This window comes from Anguilla rostrata, chromosome 16 (genome assembly GCF_018555375.3).
Source record: "Anguilla rostrata isolate EN2019 chromosome 16, ASM1855537v3, whole genome shotgun sequence".
Classification (NCBI taxonomy): Eukaryota; Metazoa; Chordata; class Actinopteri; order Anguilliformes; family Anguillidae; genus Anguilla; species Anguilla rostrata.
The window spans coordinates 22,291,451-22,318,492 of record NC_057948.1 but is presented as its reverse complement, the minus strand read 5'-3'; the positions used below and the strand labels follow the sequence as shown (position 1 = coordinate 22,318,492).

General features: G+C 43.9%; 1 protein-coding gene across 2 annotated transcripts in view; it reads left to right on the top strand.

The window, feature by feature from the left end:
* b4galnt4a (beta-1,4-N-acetyl-galactosaminyl transferase 4a) overlaps positions 1–27,042 on the top strand; it is a 133,997-nt gene that overhangs the window by 32,178 nt on the left and 74,777 nt on the right. For both annotated transcript variants that reach the window (XR_010326038.1, XM_064312073.1), the window contains exon 3: positions 12,558–12,667. Coding sequence is in view for 1 of the 2 variants with exons in the window: in XM_064312073.1 (XP_064168143.1) it covers positions 12,558–12,667 (110 nt within the window). In the remaining variant the exon portion in view is untranslated. The remainder of the gene's footprint in view (positions 1–12,557; positions 12,668–27,042) is intronic.

The window sequence follows — 27,042 nt, the reverse complement described above, 5'->3', positions numbered from 1 at the left end:
TAGTCAAAATGTAATTAGTGATATCTTAAATGAACATTTTGACTAGTCAATATGCAATTTGAGATATCTTAAATGAGCATTTTGACTAGTCATAAATGAATTACAGATATCTCTAATGTGAATCCGGTCACACTATTAAATGCTAAAAGGGCTTGCTGTAGGAACACTATGAGTCTGTGACGTCACCTTGCAGTGTGGCTGTCACATCCCTGTGCTAAGTGGCTCTCCAGTGTATAAAGCATGACAGTAGTGTCTGATTGCAGTGCATTATATTATTATACTAAAATATGTTCCTGGCATTTAGCAGAGTGATTTACACAAACATGGGTGTACTGTTTTATTTATGTATTTGTTTGTGTATTCATAAAGTGTAATGTGTGTGTGTGATTTGTCTGTATCATGTGATTATGATATTCTGTGTGTGTATGATTGTGTGTTTGCATAAGAGACAGATTTTTTGCATGTGTATTTGTGTAATTGTGTGTGTGTGTGTGTTTGTTCGTGATTGTATGTGCATGCGTACATTTGTACATGCAGCATGTCTGTATGCGTGTGTGACTGTGTGTATGCATGTGTGTGTGTACGTGTATGTGTGTGCGTGCATGTGTGTGCGTGTGTGTGCATGTGTGTGCTCATGCACAAGTGTGTCAGTTTGTGTGTGAGTGTGTGTGTGTGAGTGTGATATTCAGTGTGTAATGCGAGTGAAGTCTCACTCAGTATGTGGTTCTCGGTGCGTTATGTCTGCTCTGCTGTGGGAGGGGTGGATGCGGGCTGGCTGCAGGATTTGTAGATGGCAGCAGCTTTATTAACGGCATGCTGCTGGGGGAATTGATCATAGCTGTGCCCTGTTTGACAGGAGCTAATAGAGTACCTGCTCTGAGGGTCAGGTTCATCATCAAACTCCCAGCAACCTTTGCACATCACCCAGGCCTCTGCCCTTTCAATTAAAAGGCAAATTTATTCTGATGAGACCACTGGCTCATTTTTCATTTTTCTCTTCCTCTTTTATTCCTCCCCCCTGCCACGGCATCAGAATGCAAGTCCCTTTTTCGACAGCCCCAATCCTTTTAATTTTTTTCATCTTCACACCTGATACCATCTGGAACGTAGATATTTCACTGTGATTGTAATCACAGACAGAGATAAAGACTGTTAGTTGATTGTAATTTAGAATAGCAATCAAAGGGTCCTTTCTTGCGTGGCATCATTGCTTCCGCAGTGACAAAGGTAGGGAAATAATGTGCTACATTTTTTTTCTTTCTTAGATTTGTTCCCCACAGAGGTAAAACCACACCTTGCTGCCTTCAGCTCTCCATATCTGTTTCTGTCTGATCACCATTGACCTTTACTGGCGGGATGCATATTTTAGCATCATTTGCCTTTAGATGTGTGTTCTGATCTCTGGAAGGACTACTCTAATCTTTGGCCTTTACCCTAATTCCTCATTGATTGAAGTCTCTTTGTTTTCATTTTATTCTGCAGTGACTTTAAAAGAAGGGGGGGGGGGGGGTGGTGGTTAGGGATTATGGGAGGGCGAGCTGCTGCATCTTCCTTAAACCTCCACATCTTCAAAGGCCGGACTTCACCTGTCAGTGCAGAATGCTGCAGTATAATAGACAGAATAAGGCTGAAATTTTGGTTGGAGAATTTGCACTGTACTAGACTTCAATAAACACCCTGCTGTATGAAAGGACAATGCATTAAACAGTTTCACAGTTTCATTATTTAGCCCTGTTTTAGAGACGCTGCCAAATATTTATCGCTGTGTTGTGTGTTACGTGAAAGTAGTCACAGCTGTAAATTATCGCACATCTGAAAGTGAACAAAAATCTAATTGGAGGGTCTTTCACCCAACCCCCCCCCCATTGTCTGTATCAGTTCCATCTCCACCAGTGGTACGGTCTGTGCATTGCCTCTGATCCTCACTTGACGGCGGAATATAAAATGTTGTTGACGGGTGTCAAAACACGGAAAAGTGAAGCTTTGTCTTCCCAATTTTTTACATCGCTCCGCAGTTGACGCTGCCTCAGAATCCCCCGCCCACCCCTCTCCTATCCCCAACCCAGACTCTGCCTGTTTGCGTCTGTGTTGCGCATGATGGGGGAAGGTCTGCGGTTTCCTGCGCCGTAAATAGATGTTGCAACACTCCAAAGGTCACAGATCGATACTGTCTGAGAAGAGGGTGATCTTGAGAGGCGTGGAGTTGTGACAGATGGAGAGATGGACCCCACAGTTCTTAGCATTCAGCTTCCTAAGTTTCCTTATTTTATCCTCCCTGCCCTTCCTCTCTCCCTCTTTCCCTCTCTCCATCTCTCCGTCGCTCTTCTCCTGGAGCATTTTCTTGGCCGTAATGGCAGAGGAATATCAAAGTGTGGAATAATAAAAATCAAAATGGCTGTTGTGAATTGACTTGTAGCACTTGAAAACGCAATTATGTCCCCACTTCCAATTACAGTTCCCTTTGAAAGACGGCGATAAAGGCTGCCATTGTAGTGCACAAGAGGCCACTGTTTGCTCCAGAAACAGGAGCCGAAACTCCTCAGAGTTCTTCAGCACGATTGTGCTCATCTGCGTGGGCAGATTAGAGAGCAGATTCCTTATCCGCTCACCTCATTCACGGGCGTTCATAATGGTTGGCTTGTTTCAGATTATATTGTGGCAACCGGGGATGGTTGCTTTCTCGTTTCCATAGCAAGGCTTTGCGGCTGTTTATGTGCAAATGAAGGCTAATAAAGACCGGGGATTCGAGCGCGACCCCTGGGCTCCTGATGGCTTCAGCTCCCCACAGCCTCCTCCTCTGTTACTGTGTCCCTGTGGGGCCGGGTTGTTCTGTTTGCCCCTGAGACATGAGGCTGCAGCTCTGTTGCCGTGGTGCATGCTGTCATAGAGAAGCTTGATTTGTGAGCGGGGGCTTAATTAACCTTCACAGCGCATCTCCCACAGATCCTATCCACAGGCTCCTTCAGGAGAGGGTGAGACACACACACATGCACACACAGACAAGCACATACACACACACACACGCACACACACAATCTTTCTCCCATTTCACACTTCATTTGCCTTTGCATTTACAGCCCATCCAAACTCCAGTGTCCACGAGCTACATTCAGATACAAATCCTCTACACCCCACTCCAAGCTGTGTGATATCCAGTTGAATGTGACAGTATTGTGAGAGTTGTGTCAAATTGTCTGCTTTCCCTCTGTACTAATCAAATTTGAAATGTAAATCAAACAGTGACTATGAGGCACAATAAGGGGGAGTGGATGGGGTAGGTGAGATGGTGTAAAGAACAAAGAATGAAAGTTTAGCCAATTAGACATCATTAAGAGCAGCGCAGAGCTTACGGCAGACTTTCTTTCATAGGACACTCAGTTGCAAAGGTTAATGCACACACGCATGTCACCGTCTGTGCTGGGAGCGATACACACAGTGTTGGCGTAATCCAGCGCAGGTGGAAAGACGGCAGTTTCCTCAGATACTGCACTGCGCAGCTCTGTGCATGTCTGAAAATGCAGGCCTTGTTTTCGATGCTCTTGACACATCGTCTCTGGCCTGGTGATTTCAAATCGCTGTTTATCCAGCTCCCACTTTTGCTCTGCTTTTATTCAATTAGCTTAATCTTCACCTCCCCTTAGGCCTGTATCTCACTCTAAAGCCAACAGGGAGAGCTGGAGAACATCTCCCCTTTCCAATTCATAGTGATCTTTGTGTGTGTGTGTGTATGGTGGTGGGGGGGGGTGCATGTGTAATTGCATATTTATGTGGGTTTATGCAATTTCTTTGTCTGTAAATGTGCATGCGTGTGCATATGTGCATGTATATATGGCTTTTTGGTCTTTCTGCAATTTGTATGCATGTATTTGTGCATGTGGAAGTGTGTGTGTATGTGTGGAGAGCTGGCTGGAATCTGGCAGAAGCAGGGCGATACCCTGATTCATATGCCAGACTCGTGGCACTCCTTCCTGCCCTGGGCTGAAGTAGTGAATGGAACACTGTTTGCTGTTCTGCTGTTCTAGAACAGCCCATTGTTTTCAGTGTTCTCTGGCTGGAAGAATGCCATTGGCCAGTCACCTCCAACCCCCTCCAGAGTCCTCCCTCTGAATGTCTTTCAGTTTGCCCAACAGACTGATGGCTTTGTCCAGAGCCCAAATCAATGTCTATCAAGATGGTGCAATGCAACATTTGCTCTGCTAACAAAGCAGAAAACTTAGCAGTTGTGTTTTTGTAGCCTCAGCACAGTTGTCTAAAGAAATGTACTCTTGAAGTTGGGTGCATGGAGCATCCTGGCCCTGCAAAGTGACCTATTTAGGATGCAGCGGCACGCCGGTTTAGTCCTTTCTGCATCTTTTTTGGCAGGGTTTGTAAGCGCCCCACTGTTGGGGCTGTGTTAATGGCAGTCCTGGTCAGAGGCAGACAGCTGGAGAGTGGAAGGCTCCCTGGCACTCTCACGCTGACCCAGATTACCGGAAATTAAGGAGATTTGACGGTGCTCAGTTCTGCAGCTCCGAGCCGGGCCTGCTATCCGCGGCAGCAACGGGAGCCACATTGGATGTAATTGCTGACTGATTCATTGTCGCCGGCATGCAGAGATTATGAGCGGCTGCAGGATTACCGCGATGAGGTAGACGTCTGACACAGTAAAAACGGAATGAGACAAAGCAAACGAAATGATAGCTGAGGTGAAGGTGATCATTTTGGAACTCCTGGGCTACAGTAGTTGCAATAGGAGCTGCTGTCGTTGCTATGGTACTGTAGCAGTCAGCGGTGTAACTGTGGAAGCGTAGCTCTGTTCCCGGATCCCGCCATTAAGATTCTGCGGCTTGATGTAGCGCCCTGTCGTGCGCGCTCATGGGGCTGGGTGCTCCCGTGCCACATCGCAGCCTAAACCGTGCAACCCGTCACAAAGATGGCCTCCTCCATCATCCCAGGGACCGTAGTTAGGTGTGCGCCAAATTACTCCCGCCCACTGAAAGCCCTGTTACTTAACAGGAAAGCATAACAAGGAAACTTTAGATGTTTGCAATTAAAAAAAAAAAAAAGAGAGAAAGAAAAGGTTGCAATCAAACTAAGAGCCAAGTTTGGGAAATTGCAGAGTGCTTTTGATTGCTGGTCTTTCCTCTGGGGCCTTAGTAACCAGATATAGCTGTAGTTGCACATTTAACTTTAAACTGTATTCGTAGAAGACTTGAATGCCTCCATAACCATATACGACTGCGTATGTCATATTCACTTCCTATTTAAAATTTTAACTCCAGAAATCCTGCATCAGTTAAACAACAGTGCTGCAGATTGCACAGATCACACACAATTAACACACGCAATTAACACTGCTTGCACAGAGTGTTATGTTTTGCAGTGTTGCAGTAATGGCAAATCACAACATTGTCATCAACATTGAAAGTGCAAAAGTCACAACACAAATAAAACTTTTACAACCCCCAAACCACCACTTTCCCGCTACATTGTCAATAGGACCATAGAACATGTACTGGCTTCCTGCTAGAAAATGCTTTTAAGGTGTTTCTGCAACCTGGCAAAAAAACAAACAAATCACCAGAATATCTGCACAACTCTCCATAAGCTAAAAATGAAATGTACCTATATATATATCCCCTTGAGTATTTTAAGTGTCTTGGATGACAAAAACATGTTGCTATGAAAATATTTTCAAAAATATCATTTATTTTATTTCTACTGAATGTGCCTTGAAGTATAGGTTTCAGCGCAATATATGGTTCTTGCACATTCTCATAGACATATATTCCGTATTTTACTCAGGTGTGACAGCAAATGAGCAGTAGTTGCAAACGTGGTAAAAACCCATTTTGAAGAGTGCCTGTGTTCTTAATTCCCTTGTTCACATTCTGGCACTCTAGCCCCAGTCTGCTTTTATAAAGGGTACAATGGCATGTTTATCATTTGACATGCTGATTGACTAACAGCTTGGCTCAGACCCAGGGTCAGTGCTGGCCAGCTGTAGTCCAGATTCCCCGGTCAGTGCCCAGATATCTCCCTTTCTGCCCCCTACCCATGTTATTCTGCATTTGTATCTACTCGCAGCTGATGGGTCAGCGTCATCATTTCGGGTTGGTGGCTCCAGTGTTGCAGACTCAGGCTTTGGAAAAGGGCTGTGAGACCTGCTGTAAGGGGGTCCTGGTCTGTATGGCGTTCTGGGCCAGTAGTTTATACCTGGTGCTTTACTTTGGGTAGCATCAGTCCTCAAATGCATGAATAAGATGGTGTCCCTCCCACCCCCTGGGCACCGAGGTCCCGCTCGCTTTGCTGTACGCGTGCAGTAGCGTGCATTTCCATGTAGGCCCCTTGGCCGCAAATTTTGTTCTTAAACACGGGTGGACCCTGCACGCCTCTCTCTCTCTCTGTATTTTTAATCTTCGCTTCCAGCCCTGCCTGCTCCCTACGTGGTTCGGCCTGCAATGCATCGGTTCTCATTCTGATGCAGGAAGAGGAACGACCTCAATTATTCAGGAGGGGCATTGTTTTACCCCTCCGCTGTCCGCCCCTGTCCTTCCCGCCGTGGCGAGGTGACACCCCCCGGGTTGGCGGTCAGGGATATCGTGTGACTCTGGCTAATTCGTACCCTTCCCGCGTAACTGGGATGCAGATATCGCATCTCGCCAGCCAGGCGCGGTGCGTGTCGCTGACGGAGCGACCGGAGCACAGCTTCGGGAACTCGTTTCAGTGAGCGGTGAGACTGCTCATACTTCACAAGGAATCAAATGAGCCATTTGGAAAGTCTGTATTCTCATTTGTCTTTTTTTTTTTCTTTTTTAATCTTGGAATGTGCTTTCTTATCACGCCTTTGCCCCTTGGCTTTTGAAGTGAAACTTTCAGGGGGAAAAAAATTAAACCTTGAGGACGACTTTTCGTACATGTGAGATTTTTGTTTTTGACAATATGGGACCCAAAAACAAAATGGCTCTCACGTTACCTGTCCAGACAGGTCATGGTGTAACTGTGAATTGGCTCCCATTAGCCAGCTGATTGGATTGTAATTACTTTGGCAAGGTTACAGCATGAGCAAGATGACCTGGCTCACTGGTCCCTCTAACTAATGGATTGGTGAATTAGGGCCTTTCAGTGAACATTCATCAGCAGCATTTAAACTATGTTCCTGTACTGTGATTTCAGCATTGCAAACCTTTTGAGTGGGATGGCAGTCTGGCCATTTATATAATAGGAATTGTGATTAGATCAGGGTCAATTAATTATTTAAAGTACCTTATCTCTTCAGACATCAGTAAAACCCTCCATATTTATGTTAATGAAAAAAAAAACACCATTGACCAATTTTCAGAACAAAAATTCTGGTTAGTCAGTGGCCTATATATCTGTGAAAATTCTCACAAATATGCAGTTGTTGTTTCAACATTTTCAGCCATTTTCAGAGAGTTAACGTTTTTGAAGCATGGACACCACAATGTGTCTGATGTGCTTTGTTCCCACAATCTCTGTTTCCACTGCAGTTGGACCTTGTAGACTAAATGCACAAAGGCTTTGTAGTTTAGTTACAAAAACAGAACAGTATTTATGATTAAACATTATTTATGCACTGTCACTAGGATTAAATCATGATTTAACAGTAAACCTAAAATTTTATATGTTGCTACCTTTAATATAGCAAGTTTTAATATAATTTTTTAAAAGTTTGTTTTTAATAAGAATATAAGCTAAACTAAAGTCATTTTATGATTTTTTTATACCAACTTGAAGCTAGCTAACCACCATAAAACCCAAAAATTAATTCATGTTCTTTTCCATTTCTGTTGCTTTTGCTCATTGTGTTAAAAAAGAAACTTGCTTTAATGCATACATTTGAGCTGTGCTTAATTACAAATTACAGTCTCAACTTTGTATGCTTAGCTTATTTGTATATTTCTGTGTGTAACTGAAACCTATATCTAATTTATCTGTGCCATTCAGTACATTCTGGGCACTGGAGGCTGACAGGAATTAATTTAGAAGGATTGCAATTACAGGATTATCAGCATTTTAATTGAAAATGCATGGTTTATATGGTTCAGGACAACCAACTACACTTGCTTTGAAGGTGCAAGGGGGGGGGGAGTTTGAAAGACAAAAAACCTGACTTTGCGGTTAGGAGCTGGAAGGCGGTAAGGGGAAAGTCCAACGGTGACGGTGGTGCTGGGCTCTCTCCTCAGCGGAGGTGGCGGTTTCTCTGCTGTGGGAGCGGGTTTTCTTGCTTTTGGCTGTGCGTGCCTGCTCAACGGCATCGTAAGGGGGCGCACATTACAGCTCGCATTTTCCGCCAGGGCGCTCTTAAATGATGCGAAGCCGGCGTTGGCCCTGCTTGGAGGTCAGAGCGCTTTGTTGGGGAAGTTTGATGGATTTTGTCCTGCAGTACCCCAGATAATGTGCTCCTGCGCTTCTCTGGGACAGCGGCGGAGGGAGCTGAGTGGTGTTAAGTGAGAACGGGCCTTGGCTGCTGGAGACGGTGAAATCGATCCTGGGGCGTGCGGTGCTAGTGCGCGCCCATTACCTGAGAAGGGCTGGTATGAAGCCCAGTCGCGTCCGTCACGCTGCGCGGGGATGGCAGAGCCGCGTGGCGTATGGAGGTGCCCTTCACCACAGTCTCTGAATGTCACCAAGTTAAAGTGAGATAAAGGCAAAGACTCTGCTTTCGAGTCCTTTCATTCCTCTCTCATTTAAATTTTCCATAAATTACTGTTTAATGCAACCCTTTAATACAAAACTTTTGAAAGATACGGAACACACCACAGAACGAGAGGGAGAAGGGAAAGGGGGGAAAGACAGAGAAGAGCAATCTGCACGGAAGTCCCGCATGTTAAACAAGCTGATCTTCATAGCTTCTTTATTTCATGAAGCTATCCTGGATATGGATCAAAAGCTCCTTAGTTCGTCTTCAGCGTCCGTGTGTGTTGAATTAGAAAAGGCCTTTAAATGCGAGCTGAGAAAAGCTGGTCTTGATAAACATTTACTCTGGCTTGGCCCCCAGAGGGACTGATGGTGTATTGATGGGGTATCGATCCAGAGAAACTCCATCCCCCTGCCTCTGGTGGGCCGGAGTTCAGAGGGGCGAAAGGGGATGTTTGAGAGCCCCCTTTCTCTGCTGTTGGTCTGCCATACACATCCCTCATTCACCGTTTAACTGGCTTGGAAAACCAGTGACAGGTAGAATATTGGGGGACGGGGGGGAGGGTAGGAAATGATGTCCTCTGTGTGTGTGTGTGTGTGTTTGCGTGTGTGTGTGTAGGGTTTTTTCTAAAGAGAGGAAAAATTGATGAAATTGATGGTAATATGCTTATAAATGTCCAAATTTCACAGATCTCTCGCCTGCATTCTGTTTCCCTGCATATGACCTTGTATTAAACATCCAGCAAAAACCCCTGAAATATAGGGATGACATATATGGACTTATATATTTGTTCACTACTCAGAGTTTGGCACATTAAGGTAGAATATGTAATATGCCTCTCACATGTAATATAATGTGTAATATAATGTAATTTAATGTAACATAATAAACAGTAAGTTATTACAGAATGGCATTAACAGTGTATTACGTTATACGTAACACTGTGTAGACTTTGGCAGGTCTTTTTGTTGCTCCTCTCTGCTTTGAGATGTGCAGGTTACAGGTCCACTGCAATGTATGGCCAATGCATGTGAGTGTAATTTTACTTCCACATGTTTCTGGTTTCTGTGGGCAGCAATGCAGTCACCTCTTTTTCGTGCTATCAGGTAAATTCAGCCTAATAGCCAGGGGCTTTGTGCCTGACTCTCACAGCAAGTGTTTTCTTGTTCAGCTCCGTATGCAGAATCCACATGTTTCAGAAAACCCTTTCTGCAATGTTACAGGGGATAATGTGGAAAAAAAAAAAAAACTAACCAAAAAAGGGTTTTCTTAAATTTGCTCCTCAAAGCAGATCACACTGACACAGATTTGATCTGATTTCAAACTGTTGGCCTGCTGTTTCTTCTCAAGAAGGTGGTTTGATGTTTCTGAGAAGTAGGCGGATTTCATTATGTACTGCACGAATGTTACGCTTGTCTCTGTATTACTCAGCTTTCGGTACACATTTTGATAGCTGTAATTTAGCATCTGTGCTTCACAACGCACAGATTGTCGATTGTTTATGAAGTGCCTTTGTGTTTTTTATACTCTCAGAGAGGCATTTTAATGCTGAGTGCTGCATTATAGGCCCCTGTTAATGAATAAACCTTGTTAGTTTTATGTGTTCTTTTGGCATTACTCTTCCAGAAGTCTTTCCCTATCACAGTGCATGAGCTTTGTTCATTATGGTTAATATATTTTATCTATATGCCAATATGTGGATGTACATGCTTACATGTCGCAACATCCCATATATATATATATATATACATATGTTTTTATTTGTCATGCCAATAAAGCTCTATTTTAATTAAATTACATAAATCAGAGAAATAAACTGTTGAAGGTGGTTTTACTCACTATAAACAATCTAAATCTTGCTTGAAGTAAATACATAAAATAAATCAGTGTTATTCCCGTAATATGAGGCTAATAATGTATAAGTAATTAGTTACATGAAGATAACCTTAATAAATGGTTTGTAACCATGTATTACTGTCTAAATCTGTAGTTATAAAGTCATTGTCTCACATTGGGCCCCAACAGCCCAGAAAATCCTATGGGCTATTTTTTTTGAGGGCCCCTGTCAGTCAGACTTGGAATCTTTCTAATCCCCCCCCACTCACACTTTACAGTGCCCCTGTGTGGAGGACCCTCCTGCCATCTCTCACTGAATGTCCCTAGAGCTGTGTTACTAGCTGGCCCAACAGGATTTCATGAGCATGAGTCATTTTGGGTGAAAAAAGACACTCCTTTAATCCGCCTTTCTGTCTGTCAGTTTCAGACACAAAGGCCAAGCTCTCTGCTCCCCAGGAGATAAAGTTTGTCAGTCTTTTCTCTCTCTCTCCCTTCCTCCCTCTTCCTGTTCTACCCTTTTTCTTTCATTTCCTATCTTGCTCTTCACTCTCTCTCCTCTTTCAGTTCACTTCAATTTAAATGCTTCATTGGTATGACATTGTGCAATGCATACATATGCAATACAGCTTGTGTGTGTGCTGTAACAATTATATTTGTATTGGCAAATAAAAGAACAGCATTCACAAATAAAAATGACAATATCAAGGAAGACTAACAATTTAGATGTATCAGTAATAAAAAAAAATAAAAAAAAATAAAAAATCTGTTCCAGGTAGCAGTGCTGTCTCAGAGTGTTGCATGTAGTTTCTGCGTGTGTATAGTGGTGCCAGATTGATGTCACACAAGGGTATGACATTCTGAAATTTGTGTTTCTCACATTTAGGGGGGAAGCGCAGCTCTGTCTCAATCTGCTGTTGGTTGCAGTGGGAGCGCAGCCTCCCTTCTCTGGGTTACTACGGAGACCGGTGCCAGCTGCTCACTGCAGCCAGGCTATGCCCGCTGACTACCTCTCTCATGCCCCACTTTCTCCACTCACCTCCCTTTCTTCCTGTGTTGCGTACTAATCTGCACGCCTCTCCCTATCTCTTGTTATAACCCTTTCCTCTTTGTCCTCCCTTCCTTGCCCTCTCCCCCCTTCCCTGCCCTCACCCCCTTCTCTCCCCCTCCCTCGCTCTGTTCATCCCTTTCTCATGTTCTCTTTCTCAGTCCAAATAATCAAATGTGTTTTTTTGGCGTGGACACACAAAGGCCCACTCATTTACATATAATGTAAATCAACAATTTCTACTACACAGGACAGGGAGAAAATCTCTCTCTCTCTCTCTCTCGTGCTCTTTCATTCTTTCTCTCTCTCTCTCTCGTGCTCTTTAATTCTTTCTGTCTGTTTTCTCTGGCCTCGGCAGAAATCAGTGCAGCACTTTGAATCACACTATACCACTGTTAGCCATGTCAAACAATGCTGCCTTCATATCTGCAGTTTCCACCCTCTGTGAATTCTTGTCATATTTTTTACGCCATCGCAAACTGCAAAAAAAAAACCCCATAAAATTAACAGACTGACTTTGCCCAAGGATAAGCAGTACTGATTAAACTTGACCCAAGTTAGCTGTTGTCTTTGAAATGGCAGAGTTATAAGCCCGGGTTGTTTTTGTGCTGATGTGAAGCCAGTTCTCTGGTTGATAGTTGTCTCTCACATTGACCTCCTGCCCTTGCACCTATGATCCCATTATTTATGGCTTGGCCACACACAGAAATTGGAGAACGCAAACCAGTTTTCCCACAATGCAGTGTCCTGTAATCACCCCCAAGTCCCAGAGCCAATCTTTCAGCCTTGGATTCCTTAAGAAGGGAATCTGATGGTGTTGGCTGATTGAAAAATTTATTGAAGGGTAGCTTCTGGTATCTCATCTATTTTTTTCCCTCCAGTTTCAGACCTGTGGTTCTTATGGGTGATGATTGGTTGTTTTCATTGTGATGTAAAACACCGCAGTGTTGCTCATTCTTGGCAGGATTTAGTCGTGCCCATTTGTGGCTAGTGATGAGGAAGGTGATGACGATGGTGTTATGTTCCTTCCTGCAGACGGGGAGAAGCAGACGGAGGGGACGGATGCCAGCCGTAGGAGGGACTCGCGCTCCTCGGCCGGCCACCGCAAGAACGAGGCCAGCGACAGCCGGGAGGAGGAGCCTGCGGTGAGTCATGCTCGCTGCAGTACCCATGTCAGACACAGGGGGTGCTATTACACAAAGCTCCCTGCTTGCAAGAGGGGTGAGGGTGAATTGGGTTATTCCCAGGCTCATCTCCCTTAGAAGACCTTCATGAGAAGGTTTCGGATTTCTCGTTTATAAATCAAAAGATTGATGGATTTGTTACTGGCCCAGAGAGGTTTTTTTTTTTTTTTTACAGACATAGTGTCTCCTCATTCACTGGTTATTGGACTTGCTGTCCTCCTTTCCCCGCCGCTGGTCACTTGATCTCAGTGCAGAAGCAGTATTTGCGGGTGTGGAAAAAATCACACTATATCCAATGTCATCACTACACCATAGTTTTCACCGCTACTTCAATCAAGTGAGTCGGCTTGGCTGCCTTTTTGATTTCTCATTACACTGCTGAAAGGCAAGATTACTGAACAGCTATTTGAGTGTATAGCTGTTTTTTTTTTGTTAAATTTTGTTGGTTGTCCAGTGGAGTATGCACAGCTAATCAAACTGGGGCCAATCTATGCCTAGGTCTTAATTATAATCAAACACAGTGCTCTTGTTTTTTATTTGTACTCGGATTAATACATAAGACCTTATTAATACATAAGATATTAATAAGATTGGGGGAATTGGTTAGCTGTAATGAAAAAGATTAAATGGAGAGCAGGACTATTTGGAATATGCGATACATTTTGCTGATATTTTCTCCTGATAACTGTATGCCTCTGCAACAACCATTTGTAACAGAAGGTTAACTGGTAACTGGGATTGATTTTTTTGGCACATTATGAGATCCCTGTGCCTTTCTTATATAATTTTATGATATTTGTCCTTTTGAAAGTTGTCTTTTGAGCCAATTTTCCTTCTCTGAAAATGGGACATTAGTTATTGGGTGGCCTGCTTGAAAATGAACAAATAATTTTGACTAATTCCATGCAGTGTAGGATGGAAGACAAGGAATTTCCTTCAGTTATGTGGAAGTAAACCAATTTTATGTTTTAGCCATTAAATAACACGGTGCAACAGAAAAGGATATTTCTTAATGTACTTCCCATTGCAAGATGAGAAAGTAGAATTAAAATGGCCTCATTAAGGAGAACGTTCCTGTGCGGCTTTATCATCGGAATTGATTGTTTCCTCTTCAAATAAAACATAATAACTTTCTGTTTTCGCATTATGGATGGCTCAGACTAGAATGAAAAAGCAGGGGCTTTAAGGTAATGTTGAGCTGAGTGTTTTCTCAACCGGTCGTGCAAGTACCTGAAGTAACATTAGACATGATTGCAGCAGTGCATGCTGGGTCCTCCAGCAGAGCAGTTGGGTTGTTGAGGCTGCTGTGAAAGCACTCGCTGGAGAAACCCTGGTGGGGTTTAATGCTTAGCTGTCTCCTGCCACCCACAACTAATAACTATTGCTCAATTCACTGCCTCTTTTGTGTTCCAATTGGCTAAGATTCTTTGTTCAGAAATGGACAAAAGAACCCGCGACCTGTGTTTGATTACACTTGACCTGGCGATGGGATCCTGATTAATTTTCCACGGTGGGGGAAATAAAGAAATTATTAAAGGGAACGGTGGAAAGAGTCTGGAAGTTTGAGGGACGTTTTGGTGAAATAGGAGCTGGAGACCCAGACATGATGCAGAATGAGGTTTTACTCGCCGTGTGTCCAGTGGCCCTCTCTCTGCTGGGGTCCGCTGCAGGTGAGCATCAGGAGGCTAACGGTCTTGCTGTGACTTACAGTGCATCATCCCCAAACACCTGCAATGGGCACGGCATGTCGACTTCTCTCTTTTTGTCTCCTTCTCTCTCTCTGTCTCTTGGCTTCTCTTTCTCTCTCTTTGTCACTTTCTTGCTCTCCTCTCTGCTCTCCTTCTCACCTCCCCTTTATTTCTTTTCTCTCTTTTGCTCAAGCCATCACCTCTGCTTTTTCTCTCTCTTTCTCCATCTCTCACCATCTCTTTCTTTCTTCCTGTTGCTCTCAGTTAAAGGATTCAAGGATTTGTGCTGACTTTATTAAAATGACAGGAGTAATTCACTGTTGCTAAAATCTCTTTCCCTCTCAGTCGCTCTCTCTCACTCCTACTCAGTTTAATTCAATTCAAACGGATGTATTGGCATGTGTTGTAGTAAACCTTGGCATAGAAAGCACATAAATTTGCACGGAAACATAACAGTGGCTAACACATGAACTATGTAATCACAGACACAAATGGATTACAAGGGGTATGGTATGGACAATTTGTCACCCCTTTCTTCATCGTTTTTCATTTACTCTTTTAGCCGTTGTACTCGAGGTTAGCCATGTACAAGACTTTTCTGCCAGCTCCAGTTCGCTGCTCTCTCTCCCTCCATCTTTCCATTGTTCTCTTTCTTCCCTCCCTCTCACCCTGTCCATCTATCTATGTATCTATAAATCAATCTACCAATCTATCACTCTTTCTCTTTATCTTTCTCCTCCCTTCTCTCTCCACTTTGTCCCTTGTTCATCCAGCCCTCAGCAATGGGGCTGGAGCTTTGCCTCATTAAGCAAATGGAGGACAGATTGCTCTTTCTGTCTTTCTCTGATACATGGCTCGGTTGAGTGCCCTCCCATCTTCCTCCCCTAGGGCAGATATGGTACCTAAGGTATTGGGAGGGGGGGCAGGCACCATGCTGGTAGGTACAGGCAGGACCTTGTGGATATACCTTTGCCCCCCACCCCAGAAATGCCTCCATGTGATGGCACATCGGCTAAGCAGTAGAGGCTAAGCATTCTGGCAGTAGAGAGGCCGATACCATTCAGGAACATTCCACTTGGAAGGTCTTCCTGTATGGCAGTGGTTCCCAACCCTGTTCCTGGAGATCTACCATCATGTAGGTTTTCAGTCCAACCCAAACAAAGAAGCGAGCTTGTTGAGCTGCTAATTAGTAGAATCAGGTGTATCAAATTAGGGTCGAGATGAAAACTTACAGGACTGTAGATCTCCAGAAACAGGGTTAGGAGCCACTGCTGTATTGCAAAGTCAAGGGGAGAGCTAGAGCTCACCACTCTCGTGATGGCCTTCTCTCATGTATTAAGTCATGCAACCCAGTTGCGGTGTGCAGACCAGGGGATGGGACTGTCACATGCCACTTTGCCAGGGTTACCAACGCTGTGCCTTGTAAGACTGCTTCGCAACACAATTTATTTCCAACACCCCCCCCCCACCCCCGCCCCCGACTCCCCACCCTCCCCTGTTTCGCCTGATTACCGCCATTCCCTGACTAAATCAGATCATCTTCTTGAATCTGCACTGAGGCTACGGTCACGTGGGACAGCCCTATCCCCCCTTTTTTAAACATCATTTAACATTTCAGAAATTATTTTCATATCAGGTCACCAAGAGGGAAGTGGTACTAGCGGAGCCTACAGTATTCCTGCCACACGGGGACTCATGCGTGTAATACGCTGAGAGCAGAATGTCATTATTTCAAATGTAATGGAAGGGCTCTCTCATACTAAGAGACACACTCCACGAACAGCAATACAGGAAACCAATAACAAATAACCACTTCCCTCCAGAAAGGATGCACAGACAGTAATTAAGGGTTTTAAATTCGGTGGGTAAAATGTTTTTTTACTGAGCTGTCTTTCTTTTTTCCTAAAAGAGCGCAAGAGTTAGATGCCCCGGTTTTTAAAAGATGACATCCAGTTTGTGAAACCGTGGTCCAGCAGCCTGTGGCACACCCTGGACTGCTGCCCCTGTGTTATGAAATCGTTCTGTTTTTAGTGGCCATGATGGGACGACAGTTCGGGTAGAACACGTAGGTAATGATCTCTTTAGACCCGCCTACTCAGATGATTGATGGCATATGGAGTGTGTTTTGGCAGCCAGCTGTGGTACCGTTGCTGTCCACTTAGACTCACTTGTGTGCGCTGAATAATCCATATGTGCTGTACATCGGCCAGAAGCTTTCCCTGCCAACACTTAACAACTGCACTGCACAAATTACATGCCTATCTGGGTGTGCAAAAAGATAAGAAAAGTCACTATGCATTACCCTAGGGTACGGTCAAAACCAGTGTGCCAGCTGAATGAAAAAATACACTTTTAAAAAAGCACTGCATTCATCTGCAAAGTTTCAGTATTTTTTAATGCTACTTGAATCCTCAATTCTGTTCAACCTTTATTTAAAAAGGCAGTCCTACTCAGATCAATAACCTCTTTTAGAAGGGAGAGCTCACCAGGAGGACAGCTCAATATACACAGAATATGTCTGCAATAATAGCCATTCGCAGCAGGGATTCAATCAAGAATCGAGAGTGGAGATAACTTACTGTAAGACTTTGCTTTGTGTTATCTCTTGTTTGATTGAATAGCACTCTTCCCTTAAGATGACTGGTTTCTTTGAATCATACTTGTCCGTTAAGATCACTTTTCTTTGCAAGTTTAAATGAATTGGACGTTTCCTGAAGATGGACATTGCAGGTATGATAGAATCTGGGGGTGAGCTGCAGTGTCCTCCTGTTGCTCCGGGCACTGGCCGCCATTAATTCTGCCCTTGCTTTCTGTTCTCCATCTTCGTTCAGATTGCCCAAAGCCAGCTGGGAGTTTCCTGGGACTACACACTGAAGTGTTGGGCGGATGGAGTTGGTATGGGGTGGGACCATTATGTAGAAAGTAAAAAAAACATAAATAAGGTCACTTTGAAGTCTGCATGATGATTTAGGGCAGAGTGGTTTTTTTCGGCAGGCTGGGGGGAGGCTTTAATCATGGTTGGCGGGATTACGGCTCCTCGTAAACAGAAGCGTTTTCGGCCATACCGTTAACCTTAGATTTCTTTTGGGGCCGTAAATATCCAGCATTCTGGCCTTGCAGGTGTTTTATGGCTGAGGCAGGGCCCGTCTTGACATGCGGAACTGCCGCCCCCGCAGTGATGCGTCTCAGAAGAACACACCTAATAAATAAGTTTTCCACTTCTGGGACCTGGAGGCGGGAGAGGGGTGGGCATTTCAGTGATACCCACCCCGTTTATGAGTCCTGGGTGACCTCAGCTCAACTCATCTGTTAAATCGCAGTTTTCAGGAGGTGTCTGTGGTAGCCAGCAGGTCTTGTGCGATTTATTACATAGTTTCCTCGTGAGGTGTTGATTCGACTCATTATAAAAACCTCTGACCCCCTGCAGTGTTCAGTTTAAACAGCCAAATCATCTTAAGGGAAAAGTGCTATGAATTTTAAAAAAAGTGAGAAACCTGCCAGGATTAATCCATCATCATATTTCAATCAAACGACTTTATAGTTTAAGATAACTTGGTGGGTTTTTTTTTTCTGAAATTCAAGCGAACCTTTAAATGTGAGAATTTGAGCTCTGCTGGGGGCCAGAGACAGAGGCAGAAATTTTAATACAGCAGGGCCCAGATTTTTGGGCTGGTGGTCCCAGGGTGACTATCATGAGCAGCCAAGGAAGAAGCTGTTTGCAATGACTGTGCTGTAAGTGTGGTCTTTCAACATTCCATCCTATATTTTAGAGGCATTCTTGGTCCTGGGTTTGACAGTTTACCACAGGTGTACAAAGTCATAGGTTGTCAGTTACCTAGCAGTAATTAATTGAAGAATTACCCCTGTATGCGTATAATGTATTTTCTTTAAGACAGGCTGATTTGTCATCTGGCCAGTTTCCTTCATTTGGTAAAGTTGTATTCATCTCTCATTTGAGATACACCACAGAGATTTTTTGTTGGATCTTCGACCAGATTTCAATGCTCTTGTGGTACAAAGACTCTGCTTCTCCTGCCATTTTATCTGTTCATTAAATGTCCTTGTCCCCAGCTCTGTGACACATTGGTATTCCATCCATTGCCAGTGCCGCATGCCACATGCTTGTCTTCTGACTGTATCTGATTAGGATGCCCTCACTAGGACGGCCTTGTGCATTAATATGAAAAATCTTGTGTCCCTTTTTTTTTTTACCACCCCACCCTTCCCACCCCATCTCCCTCCAAAATCTTTTTTTTTTTAAAATTGAACTTAAATATGTTCCCTGCCAAATCACTGGAGAGGTGACAGTAACTGTCAGACCAAAATGTTGTGCGCCGAGCGGTTGAATATTTTATCCCAGGAATTGACTCCTCAGCTGGGTGCTGTGTGTTTATTTATTTTTTTAGGGTTTGTGATTTTCCTGAAGTGCGGGTGGCAGGTTCCGGTGCAGTTGGAGATCCAGGCTCTCGACTCATTTAGAATTCTGCTGTATAATTGCCTGATGTGAATACTTCCGCATCCAAACCCACGGAGCAGCCAGACTGTACCCCCACCCTGGCAGTAACACACTGCAGTCAGGTGTTCCTAGTAAATCGCCTTTTAGGACGAGTCGCCAAGGTGATTAAAAATGAAAATGCTCCAAAACAACTGACTGAATGTTTAGTATATACATCCAGCTACCAAACGCGAGGATGAATCTCTTGATGCAGTCTTCAAAAAAAACAGAACAATTTTTTTCTGGAAAATACCAGCTGTGGTGAAATGCAAAAAATGCGGCATTCTGGATCTGTACATTCTTTTCAAGGCAAACAGTCTGCCTTTTCATTCGTGTTTTAAAGTCTCTTAGCCTGCATGTTGAGGTCAAGCTATTAAGCCGAACGCTCTATGGATAAATAAACTTTTTACCACCAAATAACTGGAATGTACAGTATGTTCATTCAGTTGGCCAGGTACACCAACGTTGATATTTAGCACAGGAATTTATTGTGAAATCAAAGAGAGATCCTACTTCGGGAAAATAGAGCTCTTATATCCTCTTTATGGATTTGTAAGTGCCCCTTTATAAATGAATGAATTCCCCTTTATGAAATTGTATGTTTATAAATAATTGAGTTATTTTTTGTCTGGACTCTCGCTATTTAAGAGGGGTGGGACAGACATACCTTTGTGTACAGGAAATGCGCAAGCAGCTTTTTAAACAGGTTCAGTTGTTTCAGTGGCCTAATTAAGGCCGTAGTGCAGTGTAAGTGTCCACCTGAACATGGCTCAAGGGAGCTAGTCATTGTTTGGAGAGCTATGGTGAACCTGTGAGATTCCATTGTTTTTATTATTATTTTTTTTACTTCGGCTTGCCATCCTTTGCATCTGTGCTGGAATTTCACAGTAGAGTGTTTTCCTAGAGTATCTGGACTGCAGAGCATTAGAAAAGCTCAAACCGTGCCAAGGCTGTAGCCCATATCTGACCTAACTCACTTATTGTGATAATGGCGGCCATGCTAATCGCTGAACTGCCGATCAGAGGTGGCGCTTATGGAGAACTCACCCCAAGGGGACTGGCAAGCTCAGAGCTTGTCGGTAATTAGGCGGTTAAATCCAGAGCCCTCATACACCACTGATTCTCACGGGCAGGAAGAACACATTCGTTTTTTTAAGCGCCGCAGTCACGCTCCCTGAAGAAAAAGATGAGGTCATCCCGCCACTCTGTTATCCTGCCACCCCTCTGCATCAACTTTCAAGGCTTGCCAATTTGCTGCAAGATTGAAGAGCCTGAACCCCCCACACACACACACCCCCCTCACACACTCCCCCGTCTGGCTGTATGCTTCCTCGCTGAAGGCTGTTTTGTAAGCGTGCGGTGCAATCAGTCCCCGCGGCGTGCTCATTTCTCCCTGTGAAGGCATTATCGTCCCCTTTTGCCACTCTCTGGGATGCGATATAAATCGCCATCCCCTGGCTCTAATAGGGGAATCTAATTGCCATCTCCTCGGGACAGGGTTAGCTACCTCGAGCCATTTGAAAGATGTTTCTTTTTTTCTTCCCCTTCCTCTTTGGCCTTAGTAAGCTGACATTTGTGATTTGGAAATGTGTGGAAATAAGAGATCCGGCTTGTTATCGGAATGACAAAGAAAAATGGAGGTCGGTGTTTGATACCTGGACTTGCAAAATGAAAATGTGTAAAGCCCCCTGGGCAGTTTGTCCATTGTTGCCTTCCTCTGCTCCCCCTTTCTCCAGCTCAGAGAAATGACCTAAGAAAGGTGGCAACACATTTCTGCACATCTGTGCATCGTCATATTCTTCACCATCTCCATCTCCCAAACGATGGAGAAAGTTCCGTTCACAGGGCCATAGCTGATAGTTGGAAGATGCTAGCGCATTGCTTGATCACTTTAGAGACCGTCATTATTTTTGCAGGTGTTCCTTCGCTATGGTTGTCCTCAATGTAAAGCATTGGGAACATAATGAGCGTACAGAGATTATTATTACAAATGGATGAAAACCTGCAGAAAGTGCAAGACTGAAGTCAGAATTCAGCAGTTTCACTGGGGGAGGGGGGGTGAGAGAGAGAATAATGAGAGAGAGAGCGAGAATAATGAGATGACACAAGAAAGTTATATAAGAGAAGGGATCGTGGCAAATCTGGCTTGCTTTTCTTTGATAAGAAACCTTTCCCCCCATATCTCTGCCTTATTCCCATGTTTTTTTAAAAAAGAAGAAAACTGCTGTGTGAAGAAGGGGTGAGAAATTAGAGGATGGGCAGAGGGGGAAAATAAGAAGAAAAACAAAAAACTAAAAAGCATTTTTTTTTCTTCATCTCTGGCATCAGGTATTTACTTTCAAGAGAACAGAGTTAACAAGAGATTTGCCAGCCCAGCAACAGGGATAGCTTGAAATCATGAATAATTAATGTGAGGATCTCAGTTCAGTGATTTGTCTCCAGAGGGCGTGTAGGTTGGAGTTGCATTTTGGCAGATCCGGAGGGACAGCTACATTGTTCCCATCTTCTAAATAACTTTTTTTTTTTCCCCCGGAAGGCAGGGCAGGACAAGAATTCTGAATTATGCATATTTATGAATTATGCCTCCTCTTACAGTACTGAATGCATGGTTTTGAATGCCTGTTTTGTCTGGTTTTCCACTGCTTAGGGCCATAATACATTTTGTACCATTTTTAAAGGGACACGTTGTGTAAGGGGAACTTATACATTCATATATTATTTACTGGCTTTGATATTATTTCATATTGTAATTAATGACTGGAGAATGTGTATTAGTGGCATACTTCAATCATGTCATTCAATTAAGTATAAAGAACAGGATTAAAATATGGTGGGAGATATAGATCTAATAAAGAAGAACTGTCCTTGAAAGGAAATTAGTACAGTTCATTGAAATGTATATTAAAAGTCCAATTGTTTCTATGAGGGCGAGACTTCTGTACAACCCAATTGAAAAACATTTTCAAACTCTTTCAAAACTTTGTTTTATTACTACCTCACGAAAATGTTTGGTTGCATAAACTGCTGTTGTAAATTTGTATTGAAAAAGCATTAAAAAACACATTTATGTCTAAAAAAGTTGGGTGGGTAAACATCAAAAACCTTTACTGGGTTCTAAAAGCAGGTACTCTTTGTGGAGTTTATAGATTTAATACCGTTCAGTGGTGTTTTTTTGCACCCACCTCCAGTGTTTCAGCCATTCTGTGCTGCCCAAAGCCTTCTGGAGCTGTCTGTGATACTTTGTTGTGGTGTAAAACTTGGAACCGTAAGCCAGTTTTGGCTGGCTGTCGGTTTGTAGTTTATAATGCACTGTCTTCTATTGAAAAATGACCCCGGTACACACTTCACATTGATTTTTTTTTTACCAGCCTCCTGGATCCCTGATTGATTTTCCCGCAAAACATTGATTCGTGCTCCGATCCCCCTCCCTCCACCCCCCGCCCCCCCCCGGCATCCCGTCGCGCTCTGCGAACGCTCTCCCCTGTGCTTATTAATGGTGGAGGCCTGGTGCACAGGAATGCCTGGGTTCGAAGACATTTGTCTGTGATTCTGTCCTTCACTGTTATGGGGAATGCCCTTGTCCTCTGTAAGTTTCTTTTTTTTATTTTTTTTTTTACATTGTTACTGTACATAATCACACCAGCTCAGCAGTCAGTCCTTGGGGTGTAGTGGTTTCACTTTTTGAAATGACTGACAGTGAGGCTCAATTGCTTTCTGAGTTAGGTAGAGACACTGAAAGGGAAAGAAAAACTATCAAAGGTAATGCAAGTGGCAAACAGAGGCCTGTCTGTTGGCTTTTCCTGTTTGATGGAATTGTGGGAAGGGTATTTAGCTATGATGCAATGATGGTGACAGCTCGGCAATTGCATGGTGGAGAGACAGAAATGAAGCGGAGGCTTATTGTGGAGCCTCAGTTATATTGATTGACTATATTATGGGAGGAGGGAGACTCAGCAATGACTGTTTCTGTTTAATGGCAGAGTGACGAGTAAAAGAGGACTGAAGGAGGGATGGAGACTGTGAAAGAGGACCATGGTTGATGGGAGAATGGAGGGAGAAGAACATTTAATGGAGGGATGGAGAGAGAGAGAGGACTGTGTTTGATGGGAGAATGGAGAGAGACGACCATTTTATTGGAGGCATGGAGAGAGAATGAGAGGTTCTTGTTTGAGGGATGCATGTGCAGGCGAGATGAGTATGCCAGTCGACAGTTAGGGATAGATGTGGACAGCAGAAAGGAAGCATGTGAGTGAATCAAACATAGCGAGCGGTAATGCACCATACTGCACTGTAATGGATAAAATGAGTCAGTCTAAGGTTTATGTCTTTTAATTTTCATTTTATCCAAAGCAGATTTAGCCAATACGACTGTTTAGATATATATTAATAAAGAACCTCTTGAGGGGATACCAGAGAGAGCTAATAATGGCCTGTGTTTTTTTCTCTTTGCATTTGACTCTATTGGAATTGATTATTTGTTTTTGGGAGCTAAACTTAGCAAGATTTATTTTTTCATTAGACAGGCTGCAAGGTTGATTTCTTTTTTTCCCTCTCTGAAGCTGTAGCCGGTTGTGAATGATCTGCTAATCGATGGCGTTGGCCCAGGAGGGGGAGTGAGCAACTTCAGCCCTGTTCTTCACACCTCGACAGCAATCACAGTTTTGTCAAAACAACCAGTCATTATACAGCTTTTCTTCCCCTTTCTGTGCTAGGAAGATCAGTGTTCATTCACCAGGGCTGGCTGTGTGATGCAGCAGTTTGGATGTTGTGTCCATGCTTCTGGTAAATTTATTGTTTAAAAAAAAAATTAATTTTCATACCTTGTAACATAATTACGTCTACTAACAACATGCCCCCACCGCCCCGCCCCTCAACTGCCCCAAATCCCCCTTCTAACACACCACCCTAACAACTGCCCCCTCCACATCAAACCAAGACCACCCCACCCCCACATTCCTGTTTCTTACTCTTGGTGCTGGTTCCCCCCCCCCCCCCCACCACTCTGAGTGGAGTTCTGTTCCAAGGACAAGACAACATTCCTCTGCAGTGTTGAGAAGTCGGCCCCTATTTGCATAACTGTCTGACCCCTCGAGCCCCTGGGTGATATCTGGGGCATAACGTTATGTGTGACTTTGCTCTGGGAGGGAGAGAAAACCAAGAAAAGAAGAGAAGAGAAAGAGACAGTGAGGAATACAGAGGGGAGAGAGCGAAAAACAGAAAGAGGGAGACGCAGATGCAACGAGACAAAGAGAGAGTAGAGGAGGAGTAGGCTGCTTTCTTTGTCTGACCAGAGGCAGATCCGGCTCCCAATTGATTTTCCACAGGCCAGAAAGCACACAGTTCTCTTGCCTTGATAAACGCCGGCGTTTCATCCCAGTGGAACCTTGGCAGGCTTGATTCATATTCTGAGTCTCGTTTCACTGCGTCGGGACCCTTACCTCTCGTCAAGGAAGTTGTGAGTGTAGTCCATTTAAAGGGTTCTGAAATTTGGCTGGAGCTGTGTGCTTTATTCATTTTGACCCTTGACTAGTATTCTGGATTTAGGTCCAGTTGGGCACAGTTGGTCAGTCATGCAAGCACATAGTAAAGTGTTTTGTGTTTTTTTTTTTTTAAATTCTAACAGAGGTCATATGAGTCCAAGAGGAATTAAATGTGCTCTATGAGAGTAAAATATACTCTGCCAGATTGGTCTGAACACTGGTTTCACTGTGTGGGCGGAGGTCCAGTAAGCCAGATCGAGCTGAATGTGGCCTTATATAAAGGCTCAAGTTTAGCTGATATGCCAGCCATGGCCAACAGCTTGTTGTCAGCGAGAAGCACCTCAAAATGCAAATCCTGTCATAGCACAACAGCTGTGGCAATACACAGACAAATGTATTAAATCAACTTCGTCCAAGTCCATGTTAACCAGATGGGCCCAAATTTACTCCGTCAAGCAAAAACTTACATGATTATATTTGTATTTAACATTTTGCCTTGTTGAAAGCAACTAAGAGCCACTGTTTCAGAGTCTGGCATGCAGTAAACACTTTACTTTCACGTTTGTAACTGTTCTGGTTTTGCAGACTTGCTGTACACATCCTCCAGGTACAGGGGCTGAATTTTTAAAAATTTTAAACAGTCCTATTCTGTGTCTGCTGTCGAATGTGAATGTTAGACCCAAATGAACAAAAATGACTTTAGGAATTTTTTCAGCAGAGATGTTCAAGTTATTGTATCTTTAAAAACATTTGTACTTATGTAGATATCTGCGTACGTACAGAGATCTACATGGGGGGGGGGGGTGATATGTTGAAAATAAGAGATGTGGAAGACATTTGGGGAGATTTGATGGGACTCCATCTCCATGGCTTCTGCAGGTAAATGTCAGAGTGAAAGGCGGATTTTGCCAGTGAACATCTGGAAGCGCTGTGTGATATTTAGATTGGCTTTTTCCTTTCCTTGATGGGTGCCGCGGGGGGAGGAACAGGAATGGTGGATCTGCACTGTCTAATCACAACTCCTCCAGCACCTCGTTCTTCTCTGTATTGATACAGCACCTCTATCAGGAAACTCTGAAAGAAGCCAAGAGCTCCCATGAACCTTCAGGGTTCAGGGGTTACCATGCCGTCAACTTTCTGAATTATACAGCAACACGCTAGAATGAGGAGTGAGGAATTTGTTTTGGCTATACCTATTCTCAATTCAATATAAATTTATTAAAGTACTGTGTTATTTGTGTTGCTTTTTTAAAGAGGTGCTGTGTTAAAGATGCTTTACAGAATAGGAAATTTAAAAAATTGGAAAGACTGAGCCTGAACCCAGAAAAAATCAGTGAAGTTAAAAAACACTCCCCAGTGGGAAGACAAAGAACACATCCTTTGCTGGTCAGGCCAGTGTCAGTAGTTATAGATGGGCTCAATGCTAGTAGGAAAGTAATAGGGAATCAATGCAAATGGCCGCACTAGTTCAGCAGATTATAGCCCGCGGTGTTAAACTAGCTGGTAAAATATACAGGAATGAAGCAAGGAACTGTATGTTATACTATCTAGGCCTCCAGGTTACATCATGGCATGGGCTTGAGCCAGGAAAGGGTCAGGGTTGGAGCGATCTGCAAACGCAAGGTTAGGGTGAGGGGCAGAAGCCCCGGGGAAGACAGAGCAGAAATGGGGCTGGGTTAGGAACTGGATAATTACGATGTTAAGTTTCTGCACATGTAGGGACCTGAGTGTAATATGCAAAAGCCCCTGGGTGCTATTGCAGCATGTCTAAGCACATTTAAGTGTGAATAAAAGCGTGCCATAAAGCACTGAGTGGCGCTGAATAAAACATAGCGTACCTCCGTTTACACAACCACAAGCACACCTCCGGATGTAAATTTGGCATCTTTGACACGGCAATTCCCCAGGATCCAAGCGACGTGAGAGAGCATGTGAGAGGGAGAGAGAGTGTGAGACAGAGATCGCAGAAGAGAGAGCGTGCAAGAGCGTGAGAGAACACAAGGGAGAACAGAAGAGTGCCAGAGTTAGAGAGAGAATGCAAGCGATAGAAAGAGAGAGAGAGCTTGAGAAAAACAGGGTCTAGGGTCTCACATTGACATAAAGAAGCAGCATGAGATGGGCAGAGACAGATATTTAATTACCCCTCTTTCTTTTCTGAAGGTCTCGATTGGGCTGGTGATGGAGGGTGACATTCGGTGATGTACTGTATATGGATGGCTGTGTTTCTGGGTGAATGTTTCGCCAGAACCATACCTCATTGTGATGAGGGGACAGGGACCCCCAAGGGGCGCACCAGAGGGTGGAGGGGTAGGATATACTAGCGGGCAATGGCTCCTTCTAATATATTCAACGTTACATTTTTTCAATCACTGGCACTGAAAAGTTTCTGGCACAAAATGGCTGCCATGCTTCACTCAGGTGTGCTGGCTGCCATGCATCACCCAGCATGGTTGAAACAGTGCCATGGCAGGGAGGTCAAACTCCTGACCAGATTCATAAATGGCTTCAGAGCCAGACTGCTCTCTATCTCCCCATGTCTGTTTTCATCATTTACTCGCCCTGTGGTTTGCACTGAAGTGGAGGACATCTATATTGCGTGTTCATACATAGTTCTCTATGGTGGTCTGTCTCCTGAGGCTGGTACTTTATCATGTGCTGTTATGTTGCTGAATT